Below are 15,213 nucleotides of genomic sequence, written 5' to 3'. Positions count from 1 at the left end.
TCAGTGAATCTTTCCTTTAATTAAATCCATTGATTCTTGCTCTGCTTTCAGTTTCAATGGAAGGAGAGAGTATTAGATATGTCCACTCCAAATTATTTGTAAAAATAATAAAGGCAGGCTTTAAAAATGTAATTTACATAAATAAATGGCCTATAAGAAATTCCTACAATGGAGTATCCCTTTTATTTCTTGCTCCTTTTAATTTTATCCAGATATTTTCAACAGGATATTGAGGGACTTTAATTTCTTCCGAGACATACGGCTTTAACAAAAAACCCTAAAACCCATTCCATCTTTTTGTTCTACTTCTTTTGTACAAATAATATATTATGAACATTGTGTTCCACTCATGATTCTGATCCCATTAAATTTCTGTAAAACTTAAGCCTCGTTTACTCAAAGTTAGGCTTTCTCCCGTTTGTTACCTATGCATTAGGGAACAGAGTACCATTCTTATTTGCAAATTCTTTGGTCTAAAAACAAAGTGGTTGGACTGGAGGCTACCAAAGGTCTAGCCCAGGGTGGGGGTGGGGGAGTTAAGTTACAAGGATGGCATATTGCATGGGCTGTAAGACCAACCACACAAACCATACCAATTTATCTTCTGGTAACTGGATGTTTTATGACTGGCCTTTTTATCATGGCAGCCAGTATGAATATACAGACATTTTCTGAGTGTAACCACAAATATTCTCAAAATTTTAAATTTACTTTATGATTCTTGATGAACGTATCTTTTCTTTTATGTACACTAAGAGCATATGCACCAAGGCAAATTCCTTATGTGTCCAATCAGATAATTGGTAGATTATACATCACCACTCAATCCATCAGTCAGTTCTCATTCAGTTTTGATAGCGCAATGTGAACTTTTAAGGCTATAAATAATACAACTTCTCCTTTTTTTAACATAGTGCAGTATAAACATACTTGATACTCAAAAATTTTATCATTCTTTTAATTGGTTTAAACACCAAGAATCTGCAAAAACCTTTCATTAAGCTTTTCATGGTGCATACAGTACATTAACATTTACAAAAACTTCAAAAGTAGCTGCAAAAATACTGTCTTCAAAAGAAAATATAGTTTCTCTTTCAATTTCATAAAACCCTCCTAGTACAATCGATAAACTTAAGAACCAAATATGACTTCCAAATACACTTTGCAATCAAGGCATCACCAGGTTTAAGGCCTTTCTACTGAAGGGATTGCTAGAGGTATAGGATGAAGATGTAGGTGAACTTAGGATCTTTGGAGTCTTCTTAAAATGAATATAAAGTTGAGTGGATTTTCCAATTCATGGGTTAAAAGGGTTGTAGTGTCAAAATGCAACTGTTGAGTTCAATTTATTATAATAAAAATAGCATATGTTAATTCCATTGGCAGCTGCATCCCTCAAGAATGGCTTGGGCTTCAATTTCATTCTGCCAAGTTCTTTGAAAAAAATAATTTCAGGAGGTCCACTTGGAAACTGCAAATAGGACATTCCTCCTTTGCTGTTCCTTCTTATGAAGGAACTCAAAATCTTTATGACACACCTTGAATCATTTACTTATTCAACTATCTGGTGCGGCATAATCATTAGGAAAGAAAATACTTAAAAGCATTTAGCTGATTGTATTCCAGTGATGCAAGTGCCATACAGTGCAGAGCAGGATATGAAAAGAATCTTAACAGGGTATTGCAGACTTGAGACCCCATGAAACACTAATCTGCTCAATTTTTATCCAGTGACATCAACTGTTCAATCAGCATACACAAGTTCTGGCATCTTATATTCATTATATACTCTATTCTGTAGAAACCTTGAGAAACATCTCTAGGAACATTTAAACACCATCAATGAGCTCCTGCCTCACACAGCAAGCAGAGAGAAAGACAATCCTTGTAATTAATTGTCTTATGTATTCCAAAAGAGAAGATGCTATCTTTCTCTTTGGATACCAGAGTAGCAGAAAGAGACTGACAGAGATGCTTAAGGAAAGGAAGTGCTCCTTGAAAGGAGTCCAATAGCAATCTTTACTTTAAGGCTGTTGCTGGGATCACTCAGTTTCCCAGTATCAAGGCACTTTTTTTCTACAGGCCTTGGAAGGACCATGAATTTATTTTGCCTCTACTCCACTCCCTCTTCTTCAGACGGCTACAGAACTATGCAAGAGGGCAGGGTCTTCAGGTTGGTGCCGTTTCCAGGACTCCAAATCTAATGAAGGAGATTTTGGATTTTCACTGAAGTTGTCTCTCCTCAAGTCTTTCTGTAAAATGAGGATGGGGACAGTGGTAGAGGCCTGGCAAGGAGAAAATGTGCCTGGGGACTTTGGGCTGGGAGAGGAAGAGAAGTCTCTGTACGGGGTATTTACTTTGGGAATAAGAGGTTTCACCAGACTAAACTGGCAGAAGGCAGAGCCTGTTGGTTTGAAGTAGACTTTGCTCTTATCAGGACAAGAAGGCAGGACAGGCTGATCAGGCCTAAAAAGAAAAATCAGAATTAGAAGGTATCTAAGAATTAATGCTAACAAGTATTTTAGACTTTGATAGGTTATAGGATGACAGCACAATGAATAAGCGTTTTTAAAAATAGACATGGACTGTGTCTTTCAGGATTTTGCACTTTACAGCAAAAATGGGGGAGATGCTCACCAAGAGCTTGACACAACAAACATGCTGCTTTGTACAAAAAACATTACTGGATTTAGAAGTTTTCAGTTTACAATGCACAAATTCTTTATTACAGTGTCATAAACCCACTAATGTGCACAGTAGTTCATCCAAGAGACACTATGATTGCCAAGAAAGAAATACAATGCAAGTATTGAAGCATCTAATTACTTTTCAACCCTAAATATTATCCATCCCAAATCAATTTTGTATCACTGAACTGCTTTGGCAACGAAACAAAAATAGATGGATTGCATTCATACATTTGAAACTCTCCTCTAACCTTGTCTCAGAATAAATTCAATCCACATCACAAATGGGTTAGAATATATTTTGTTGATGGGCTAGAACAGAAAAGATTCTAGATGATTAAAAAAAAATTATGTTAGAAATCTGATAACACCCACATTTTGTTTTTTATTATTGTTCGCTTTGCACTTGAAATATGTAGCATAGCAATAAATATATTTAGCAGAATAGGTATCATCAGTTTCAGAGCAGGAGTGGAGAGAACAAGATTACCTTGAATCAATCCTGATCTTAAGATCAGTTCGTCTTTCAAGATTTCTATAAGACATGGGCAGATTGTAAAACAATTTCTTTGAAAGACATTTAGTATAAAGATGACAAATACTTATCTTTCAGTGCTTTGTGGAGTTGTTTGCACGCCACCCAGATTAGAATTGGTACTTACTTTTATCATAATTTTATCAGCATTATATGGAAGGCAGTTCTGAACTTGAAGCTCAATTTTTTGCTCTATCATCTGTAGCAGGGGTGAAATCTAAAAATTTTCCCTACCGGTTCTGTGGGTGTGGCTTAATTGTGGGCATGGCTTGGTGGTCAGATGACTGGATGGGCGTGGTCAATAACAATAAATAATAAAAATAATAAACAAAGTATACAAAACAATAAGAGGTACCAAAAACCAACTTTCACACTTTACACATACACAACACAACACAACTGACTCACACACACTGTAAAAGCAGCTGCACTTCACCCAAAATGGCCCCTGCAACAAGCAGGAACCTTACATAGTCACAAAAAGCTCAAAAACCAACTTTCACACTTTACACACACACAACACAACACAACACGACTCACACGCAATGTAAAAACAGCTGCACTTCACCCAAAATGGCCCCTGCAACAAGCAGGAGCCTCATACAGCCACAAAAAGCTCAAAAATCAACTTTCATACTTTACATACACACAACACAACCGACTCACACACACACACACACACACACACACACACACACACACAAATGCCACATACAGCTTTGTGAGATTTTGTGTGTTTGTGTAGTTAAGAGTGCAACACTACAAAAAAACATCGAATCTCAGAAAGCTGCACATATATTTTATTTTATTATTTTATTTATATTTTTTAGATCAGGGGTCTCCAACCTTAGTAACTTTAAGGTTTGTGGACTTCAATTCACAGAGTTCCTCAGCCAGTAAAGCAGGCAGAATGAGTTGTACACTGAGGAGATGGATTGCAGGCAGGCAGGCAGGCAGGCAGATTCAGTTGTTAGCTGATGCAACTGATGTAAAGCATGGCTTTGCCAGCCCGAAAGGAGCAGTAATTAGGTAAGTGCTTCCTAGCAGCCCAGAACCTCTTAAAAGGAGGTTTTCTACAAGCTCTTTGGCTGAAGAGCTTGTAGAAAACATGTTTTTTAAGGTTCTGGTGATGAGGAACTCAACTGGGATCGCCAGAGGAGCCTTTAAAAACCATTTTTTTACAACCTCTTCGTCCGAAGAGGTTGTTAAAAAACAGAGATTAAAAGGTTCTGACGATCTCAGCTGAGCAGCGGGAGCATCCAAGGCTTTTTTAAAAAAAACTTTTAAAGGCATGTTTTTGGCTGAAGAAAAACTGCTTTTAAAGGTAAAAAAACAACCACCCTCGGATGATCAGCAGAGGCAGGGGGCGGTGCCAGGGATTTTTGCTACCGGTTCTCCAATCCACCCGCTGCCATTGCTACCAAATCAGGCGAGCCAGTCCGAACCAGGAGCATTTTACCCCTGATCTGTAGTTACAAACAGTAAAGGTGACCTCTTACTTACACTACTTCCTCAGAAGCATGGATTTTTTCACAACCCTCTGGAGGCTCTCGCTTGAATACATAGGTGTGGTTGGGACGAGGAGTCAAAGCAAAAGAAAGGACTGGAGAAGTGATGCCATTTTCTGAAAGAGGAAAATTAAGGAAGAGAACCCATTCAGTCAAATAAATGTGGAAGGAATGAAAGCTCAGTTAATATGCTACCTTTACCATATACCAGCAGGATTTCTGTTCCTCAGATAGAACTATATACAAGTAGAGTTATATATCTTTTTTTTTATTGAAAAAGTTTTACAATATTTTAACAAATATCCCCCCCCTCCTTTTCCCCCTTCCAGAATTCATCCCTCAAGATGCTGAATGTCGAAGACCATTTAAAACAACAAGCCAATAAGCCACCTCCCTTCAATTTTTTAAAGCTCTGAACAACAACAGACTGCTACTAACCTAACCAACTTACCTCTACCTTTGTTCTCCGATACTAGCTTGGCTAAAAACCCGGGCAAATCTTCATCAGTAATCATCCGGGTAGGAGAATGTGAGGTTTGTCGAAGGTCATCTGAAGGGGATGGAGAAAGAGAAAGGCTGCTCCAGGGGTTACAGTTGTTTTCCAGTCGTGGCAACAAGGAATCTTCAGTATTTCTTTGGAAAGGAAGTGGAGCTCTGTGCCCATCTGGGACCTCCAAGATCTAAAAGAAAGCACACCCTCTAAGCACAAAGAAGCAGGCAGGAATGACAGAGTCATGGGGAGACACAGACAACATTTTAAAATATGTAAAGCATTTTATCCCTCTTTTTCCAAAAACATCCCTCTAGCAATTTATATAACATAAATATTGGCAAAAGTATAGCCTACAGGCAGGCTTACAGTTACCAATAAAAATTATTTAGGGAGAAGAGAAACTAAATGAAGCTAGCTTCTGTTCCTCTACTATAACTTGATGGAATATAGATATGATTCAAAAATAATGGTATGAAGGGCAGAGAGCTAGAAAACTCAAAGGAGTAACAATAATTTCCCCCACATAAATCATATCCCATAGATAGGACTATCCATAATTTAGATTACATGGCAATAATAGATTTGGGTGCAAGGCAAAGAATAAGGCGCAGTGATACCATGATGAAATTTGACTAAAATGTGATATGCTTTTATAAGTGAGCAATATCTAAAGCATTCTAATTCAACTTTGTGAAAAAGGCAGCATAAGGTAAAAGAACACATTTATCAATCCTCAATCAGGGTGACCTAGGTCAATATTTGCTATCAGTACTGGACACAACATTTGAAAAGAGTCAATGATAAGGACAAAATGCCCTGCAGGTGTATGTGAAAAAACTATCCTACTTTTCCCTCCCCCCCAACCCCCCTTTACTAAGAAATCATTGGAGACTTATTTTTTTTTCTCATAGGTACACTGTTATAAGTTCTATTGCAAAACCTCCTTGCTTTAGGGGTATTTATGTGTATCTTTGGAACCCTTTTGTTTTGCTGTCCCCAATAAAAGCCCTTGGAGAATTCAATTTTTTTTAAAAAAAAATTTCATTCAATATCAGCAACTTTCAGATATGTGAACTTCAATCCTAAAATCTCCTCCCTCCCAGCATTGCCATTGTTAAAAAATCTAGGAGTTGAAGTTTACCTATTTTATAGTTGCTGAAATTAGCAAACACTGCTGTAATATAATGTAATTAAATAGAATGCAGGGAAGACATTGGTTGGTTAGCATAGGAACATACTATCTTCTATTAAGAAACTAATAATGGGGTTTAGAACAGGTATATCTAATTCTCTAATTACATATACCTTGAAAATATAAGCCTAGAACCTTAAAATTATTTTTAACTTTGTCTCCCAATCAGGGGCAAATATTCTCAGGCTGAGATTCAGGTTGGAGTCTCTTTCAGACCGAGGTTTCAACCCATTCCCTCAAAATTCCTTTCTCCCTGCTGGGCTACACAGTGAGATGGCCACAGTTGCTATTTTTTAACTGGCAGTTCTACCCCAGAATCATCACAATCTCCTGCAAAGCAAAACGTAATTTGTCCTCAAAAGTGGACTTTACACATTTGCTCTGTCTGATGGTCTGTGAAGTGCAGTTAAGTGTACATCTCTATGAAATATATAGTACTTCATGGCCAGAAGAAACTTTGATAGCCAGAATTTCCCTTCCTCATTATGCAAATTTCAAAGTAGAGAATCCAAATCATGCATGGAAAAGCATGCGGTAGTTTTTGGATAAGAGGAGCTTGGTAATTAAAACTGGCAGTGAAAACTGTGTAAACATCCTGCAAAAAATTGACATGTTCTGAGTTCCAGATAAGGTGACTCTCATATCTCACCCCACCAGCCATAACTCACTCTGACGAACTCGTCTCCTTGCTCCTTTACAAATATCTCTTCCAATTCCTGATTGATACTCTCAGAACTGTTGTGCAAAGAAGATCTGCTCAAGGCTGGAAAAGATGCAAATGGGGAACCCTACAAACAAGGACATGCAGTGTTGTATCAAGAAGCCACTAACACCTTGGTGCAAGCATAGAATATTCTCCAAGATGGATGGATAGTACATAATTTAGTGGACTAACACCCCCCCACCTGTTATGAACATACGAAGCACTTTAAAATTTGGGAATTACTCCACTGATCCCCAATAGTCTGACAGCTGCTCTTATTTCATGATTTATGGACTACACTTGCCAATGTCATTCCAATTTTTTGAATTTTCACAACACGCTGAATTATTATTTACCTGCAGGGATCACATATAGCTAAGCTAATATATAGTTGACTTTGTGTGGGGCTTTTGGTTTCATTAAAATATAGGCAATGGTTCTTACAGATGTTGCTCCATTCAGCCTAGGACATCTGCGTATCAATAAGATTCTTACGCTGAGCAATATACCTTTTTCCTCTAATTGTAAATGAAAATGGTAATTGGAAGACAACTGGGAAATGACTGGTAAAGATATGGCTGATATAAACTGATGTGTCTAGTTTGGGAGTCGGCAGCTGTGGCTCCAGAGTTGCATGTGGCTCTTTCATCCCTCTGCAGTGGCTCCCTGTTGCGGCAGAGGGATGAAAGAGCTGTCACCCTGTCACGACAATGGCGATGGCCGTAGCCTTAGTGCGGGAGCGAAGTGGCCCTGCACTTGCCTTCATCATGATACCTTTGCTGTTGCTGCCTCCATGGCCTGCTTGCTGCTCTCACAGCATGTTGTGCAGCAGCGCGCTTCACAATGGGGGAAACTGGATCCCCTCCTCCTGGAGCCCATTATGATACGGAGCCCCAATGCAACCCTGAAGCGGCGGCGGGTCACTCTTGCCTCCCGGATGTCAGTTGCTTTTCGTGCAGAGCTGCCGGTGTTGTGATGCCCCACCTCCCAGCTGGTCTTTGGCTCTCCACAGACCAGCTGATCATCTGCACGCTGCTTCTGGGCTCGGTCTCCGGTGTCAGATTCCCACCAACCAGCACCAGTTCAGGGGTTCTTCCCCCTCCCCCCCCCCGCAGAGAGAGAGAGGGGGGAGGGAGGGAAAGAGAGAGACAGAGAGAGAGAAAGAAAAAGAGAGAGGGAGGGAAAGAGATTCAGAGAGGGAGGGAAAGAGAGAGGGAGGGAGGGAAAGAGGAAGAGGGAGAGAGATGCTTTGTATTTTAAAAGTCCTGAAAGTAGTTTTGCCATTTTGCTTATCAGCTTATTGAGAGAAAGAGAGGGGAGGGAGAGAGAGGGAGGGAAAGGGAAACAGAAAGAAAGAAAAAGAGAGAGAGAGAGAGAGACACAACATTTTTACAGAACTATAGATACGTTGAGGCCTTTGAGGAGAGTGGCCAGGAGGCAAGGCCAGGTGTGGCAAGAAGTGGCTGGGAGAGAAGGGAAGGGGTTAGGAGGGGCTGGGCATTTAACAGCCGGTTCTCTATCCTAGGCATGGCTGGGGGTGGGTGGGTCATGTGACTGGGTGGGAGTGAGTGATGTCAAGTTGGCCACGTCCACCCAGGTTTTGTGGTTCCTGATGTTTTCTTTTCCGTGGGAAAGGGGTCCAAATGGCTCTTTGAATGTTTAAGGTTGCAGAGCCCTGGTCTAGTTCATGCTGCATCTTAACTATGAATTCTAATGGATCTTTTAAAAAGTAATGCACAACTTCAAAATACAATGCCAATATAGTAATAGACACACAAAAATACCCATTTCCTTATATTATGCCTTAAGTTGAAGGAAAATAATTGCTCCAGCTTCCCTATACAAGCCATTGAGAATTGAATCCTTTACTTGAGAAAAAAAAATTCTCAATAAAACTTTCTTTCCCTCAGTCCAAGATATTTTCTGTTTCCTGCCATTTTCTAATTTTAAAGAAAAGATACAAAAAAGAAGATGATACCTTGGTTGATGGGAGCATGCTATGCTTGCCTTGAGTGGAAAAATTCTGGTCTTTCTCTTTACTATTCCAAACAGCAAGCTTTGTTCGCTGGAGCTGTTGCTTCAGTTTAGCAATCTAGAGAATGAAAAGTTACTAGCCTTAAGTAGAGTAATGGATGAGGTTTGTTTTAAATTTATTTTTATCCCACCTATATTATTTTTATAAGTAATTCAATGTTGCAGACAAACCTAATACTCCTTCTTTATCCCATTTCCCCCTTAATAATAACCTTGTAAGTTGAGTTGGGCTGAGACAGAGAAACTGGCCCAAAGTCACCCAGCCAACTTTCATGTCTAAAGCAGGACTAGAACTCACAGACTCCCAGTTTCTAGTTTGGTGTCTTAATCAATAGACCAAACAAATTAATAAACTGAGATGCAGTCCCCAAAAGATAGATGTATTGATGGTGGGCAATTCATCTGTTCATTTAAATAGTGTCCAGGCAGTTCTAGAGGATTGCAGTCTCTCTGATCAATTGCAGAAAGATCAGGTACAGACATTTCCAGACTTGCTAGTTTTACTCAGCTCCATCATTACTATCTCAGGAATTCTTACTTCTTTGTGAAATGCTACTGATTTATTATAATTTAAAGTATTTTTTTAAAAAAATTATTATGTATTTGGTTTTTGTAAGGCCTTGAAAACTATGGTAGACAAAAACAAGTATCACAGTATTTGTTAGGTAATAGACAAACAAAAAGATATATATACGCAAATAAGGTTATCAGAGCATAGGAAATCTAATGTTTTAATTTTTTTAAACTTGCAAACAAATTCCATCTCTGAATCTTTGTTCCAACGGGTCATCAGTTCTGATTTTTTGTTATATTTTCTTTTAAAGAGTGACCATAAAGTGCATTTGTGCACTTCCACAATTAGCTTAACATTGCGTGTGAACAGAATATATGATTTTTAAAATAAAATAAAAAATAAAATAAACCTACCTGCACTAAACCTACCTGCAGAGTAACCATTCTTGTTTTCCAGAAAAGAATAGAAAATAATGCTGCTAAAACAAGAAGTACTCTGGCAATTTAATCCCTTTTGCACATTACATAGTGGTAAGATAAATGGCACTTGACATACCAAGTGATCATCTTACCTCTCTACGATGATCCATATTATTCCATGAGGCAGATCGCTTACGATCTGCAACTTTTCCCACCTCTGACTCATGCCAAGATACTGGAGTCTGTAAAGAGGGAGGAAGGGACGAGCTATCAATATCGGATCAACATTTCCAATGTGGCAATCTTCTTCCTAAGAGTTATTCTGAAAGAATACTGATAGTGAAATTATTCTAAAAGTACAGAATAAAAAATATGAATCTCTTCTCTGTACAGAAAAAAAGCTCAAATTAAAGATTTCATAACTTTTACTTCAAGAAAATAATCCTAGAACTGATTTTAGGGAAGACAATTTTTTGAAGCACTGATATCCAGAAAGAACTGGTTCCATCAGCACTTTATGCCTTGAGTGTTTTAAAATTATGTCTTATTGCACACCTTAGCAAAAAGGCTGGATATTTCATGCTCTCTCAGATATGTGGATTTCAACTCCAGCCAGCATGTTAGGATATTCTAGTCATATCAGTTAGGAATTCTGGAACTGGTCCTAGCATATCTAAAGAGTACTAAGATTGAGAAAAGCTACACTAAATAAACAACACTTTATGTATATTAGCCCAAATATATTTCACATCCCATTCAATTTTTGCATACTTTGTGATAGGTAGTCACTCTTGGACCCAGAGATGAAAGATTACATGGAGTAAGAAAGCTCACATAAGCTCAGGCCTCCGTGGCAATCTCAATGTAAGGACAGCCTTCCTCTTTGGGATCTTGGTTGGAAAATCATGAACTCCAAAACACTTGGAGACACCCAGACTGAGGATGGCTGATATAAGAAGAACATTGTTTGAAGTACTCACTGCACTGAAGGGTGACAGTGACACTGGCAATTATTATTCATTATCACTAATTATCAGCAGGACTTCTGTAACAAAATATACACTCCATTCCATTAAGCGGGTTTGCCCTTTGCTGCAACTGATGTCAAGTAGTTTGCCATGCAATTACGCTAACAGGTACATTCAGTGCTGAATGTTGGATTGCACAGAAGTGAAGGTAATTATAATATTGAAAAGTCAGAGTACTTCCAGGTAAAGTACTTGCCAGCTTAGGCATTCTATTTTCCCCATTTCCAACATAAACTAAGGGACAAACGTTCTACCAACAGTATAGGAAATTGAACTGAGGGAAAAACATTTGTATTTCCTTGTTTCTAAGTATATATTACCCATCACAATTAAGTATCAAGATTTTTTCTACATCTTTTGGTTCACTTCACCCTGATCCCCTAATTTCACAACTACCAGAAGTAATTTTAGGAGGATTCATTTTGTACCCCAAGTTTCTACTAGACAAGCTGCCAAAAGATCATAAGGGCCCCATCCAGCACACAAAATTGATCTTCAACAGAGTACTTGTTATAAAATAGAAGGCTAGCAGCTACGTCTTTAAACAGCTATGCTGAAGAACCTTGGAGAGACAATGGATGGCACAGCCTCAACAGCTGAGCAACTATAAAAGTTTAGGAGCCAAGAAACAACTTTCCCAGTGAAAAGGCTTCGCAAAAATAAGGAGCAGAGTTGCAGGAAAGGGCTAAATACTGTTTGCGAAGGTCCCTCCTCTGCTAGAAATGTTGTGTGAAAAGTGACATTCTTTTTGTTTAGCAAGCATTTTGGGGCAGCAGCACATAACCAGCAATATCTAAATAAATAAAAATCACCATGGCTGTGATTCTAGTGAATTGGGGAAAAAAGGTCATTAGCCAATTGTCAGCCATGTTAGACAATTTCACCAAAACACACAAGGGATGGAGGCTCATAGCAAGCTATAGAAGGGTGATTTTAAAAAAAGCTCTGGCCATGGTGTTAAGCACAAATCTCTGCCTCAGGTGAGTGTGGGACAGCCTCCTGTTTCAAGCTACTAGTCTCTACAAAGAAAACATACACCATGCTACAGAAGATAGGCCAGTTGTATTTGAAGTTTACTTTTCTGTTTCTATGAATGCAAAGATGGAATCCTCAAGAACAGCCAGTTTCCCATCTATTCCTCTACTCTAGGCTTCCTTGAGGAAAAAAGTCTGAGAACAAAAACAGTATCTCTATGCTGAGTTTATCCAAGGCTTCAAGAAGCAACCTCAGTTCAGTTCAGCCTTATTTCACTACCGATATAAATTTTTTCTGGAATATGTATCTTAGTTGAACTGGCGGAAGTCTTAGCTGAACTGGTGTAGGAGAGTGCATAATGGGGTACAAAACTGTTTCTGTATTAAAATCCATACTTGACCTTTGAGTACATCCAATGTTCAAAATGTACTGGATGGAGCCAGAAAATAAACCTTAATATTTATGTATCTATTTCTTTGTTTTATCATAAAAGGTAAAATACAAAACAGAAAAACGAACGAACAAAACAAAAGCATACATCCAGAACTAACAACAACAAAAATTGTTGTAGAAAAAAAGAGAAAGAGGTGCTCCAAATATAAATCTAATAGTTAACATATAGAATCTACCCTGACTGTATGCTAAAAAAAAGGAAAAAACAGTAAATTAACCCCTTTTACAAATATACACATACACAAACACAAACACACATAAGAACAGATAACAGGTTAAGCTGAACATTACATAATCTTCAAATCCCTGTGTTAGCAATCTGTTATTTTTTTTGGCACATAGAAAGTCCACAAACGGTTTCCAGTCTCCTATGAAGCTGTCTAGTCCATTATCTCTGATCAAAGCAGTTGATATCGCCATTTCTGCTAATTCAGTTAATTTTAAAATTCATTCTTCAATAGTCGTCATCCCTTCTTCTTTCCAGTGCTTGGCAAGTACAGTTCTCACACAAACCTTAATATTAATTTACAATATAACTTTAACAAATGTTATTACTTCCCAGTATGAGGAAGTGTTTAGAAACTGCAACTTGGCTGGCCTTGGGGCATCAAATTCTGCAGATCTGCTTTCAAGTACATTACATAAATTTTCCTCCTGGTGGTTTATTTAAGATGCAAGGGGGTTTATCCCATTCTGTCTAATCAACTGCATATGTGTGTGTTTCAATACCTGTTTGGTAAAACTGGCAAGAAAGAGACAACCTTACTTTCAACCCTCTTTCTGCCCAACCCTGAAATCAGGCAGCCTATTAAGAGGAAGGAGCCAAAAGGCAATGCTCTACCTTCTTAAGAACTGGTGTAGGAGGGGAAAAGAAAATGTTTTATTGATTAGAGCTTTGGGAACTCAAAAATCTATAATAACTTTAAAAGGCATCACATAAAGTCACTGTATTCAACAAGTCCAGTAAATTTCCTGCCGGGTGTTAAGAAATCTTGGTCCCTCCTTGACTTTAGGAAAGCTGCAAAGACTTACTTGTTCTGTCTTGCAAAGATGGAGACAGTGTTATCCCTGGAGGTGGGGTTCATGGGCATACAAGTTTTATCCTTTCTGATTTAAAATATTTTTGGTTTTTTTATTTTTGAATAAAATGATGAAAGTTTGGGAGAAGGAAGCATATAAGTGCAACAAATAAATAATAAACTATGGAATTTAACTATGGAACTACTGAAAAAGACAATATTGGGACTGCCCAACAGTCCAAACTGCTCCAGTTATGCCAATAGTAAACCAGTAAAGATAATTAACTTGGGTGATAGATTTACTGCTTGTCACATCAGTCTCAGCAGGCAGCAAGGCACAAGCTGTGTCTACTCTCAAACAGAATGGAGATAGAGATAGAGAATAGAATAGAATAGAATAGAATAGAATAGAATAGAATAGAATAGAATAGAATAGAATAATCTTTAGTGGTCAAGTGTGATTGGACACAAGGAATTTGCTCCAGTGCGTAAACTTCCAGCGTACATATAAACAGCAAAACAATATGATCATAAGATACCAATAGGAGAAGGTATAGGAAAGATGAGAAGGAAAGCAGTAATATAGCTCTATTACTTAGGTAAATATTCTTAGACATAAAAGATCTAGTTAGGAAGCGATGGGTACAGGGGAATTCCATTCAGAAGGTTCAACTATCTACGGCAGAATAGAAAATTTCAAACATTATGCTAATAGCAGTCCAAATAGCTTCCCACATTAAGGAAAGAGGAGGAAACTGTTTTGAGAAGCAATCAACTCTGAAAACCACAAAGACAGATAATCTGCAGGAAAGGCATAACTCAGAAGTCTTATCCCCAAAGTTTAAAAATATTTTGAATGATTACGATAGCAAGCTACATGCGGCATTTCCGAAATGTGCAGAGAAAGGAATCTTATGGGAACCTTTTCGTTACAACTCATTGTGTGAGTTGTATGCATGCAGTCAAACCATTATTTTGCTCATAGGAAAAATGTATTATATATGAAGAAGGCTGAAATAGCTTTCTTCATTTAAACTATTGATCATTACATAACTTAGTTCCAGGCTATGTACTGGATTCCAGAAGATCCATCCTGTTGGATCCATCCATGAAGATACACACTGAATTCCTTCTTGGCAGACCAAGGTGGGGATTGGACGCAGAAAAAAGACCCTTTCACAGCTGACCTTTCTATGGAATTATTCTGCCCCATGAAATCTATATGAGGCCTCTCTACATCTTTTTTTTTTTTTGTAAAGCAACGGAGATCTTAGAAAAGAATGTCCAGATGAAGCATAGTTACTTGTATTACGTTATTATTGTAATGTAACAACAGTTATTCTTTATCAATATTTTGTTTAGATGTTAGCCATCTATAGTTGAGCAAAATGTATTAGTAAATAAATAACATTCTGGTGCCTTGTAATAGTGCTCGATTTCAATTTCAAAAATCCCCAATCAATAGGGGCAATGCTATCTGGAGACTATAAAAGTTAAAACTCAATAGATTTGGAAGTTATCTGAGAACAAAGACTTGTTGCCATGACTGCAGCTCAACCAAAGCTAACTAATAACCCAATTATCTCTACCTAATTTTTTAAAAATGTATTATAATAATTCCTAGTTGCAGCTGATCGCCATACAATAGTGGCT

The 15,213-nt window shown here is 38.1% G+C and overlaps 1 protein-coding gene across 6 annotated transcripts in view; it reads right to left on the bottom strand.

Moving 5' to 3' along the window:
* Positions 1-944: 944 nt before the first annotated feature.
* FAM117A (family with sequence similarity 117 member A) overlaps positions 945-15,213 on the bottom strand; it is a 28,981-nt gene continuing 14,712 nt past the window's right edge. For 2 of the 6 annotated variants that reach the window (XM_058182040.1, XM_058182041.1), the window contains exons 3-8: positions 10,238-10,327; positions 9,097-9,210; positions 7,084-7,203; positions 5,182-5,410; positions 4,726-4,846; positions 945-2,466 (exon numbers count right to left, since the gene is read on the bottom strand). In XM_058182040.1, the coding sequence (XP_058038023.1) occupies positions 2,133-2,466; positions 4,726-4,846; positions 5,182-5,410; positions 7,084-7,203; positions 9,097-9,210; positions 10,238-10,327 (1,008 nt within the window). In that variant the 3' untranslated portion in view covers positions 945-2,132. The remainder of the gene's footprint in view (positions 2,467-4,725; positions 4,847-5,181; positions 5,411-7,083; positions 7,204-9,096; positions 9,211-10,237; positions 10,328-15,213) is intronic. The other 4 variants (XM_058182043.1, XM_058182042.1, XM_058182045.1 and 1 more) reach the window with 4 other exon arrangements.

Source organism: Ahaetulla prasina, chromosome 4 (genome assembly GCF_028640845.1).
Source record: "Ahaetulla prasina isolate Xishuangbanna chromosome 4, ASM2864084v1, whole genome shotgun sequence".
Lineage (NCBI taxonomy): Eukaryota > Metazoa > Chordata > Lepidosauria > Squamata > Colubridae > Ahaetulla > Ahaetulla prasina.
This window is presented reverse-complemented; position numbering and strand designations above follow the sequence as displayed.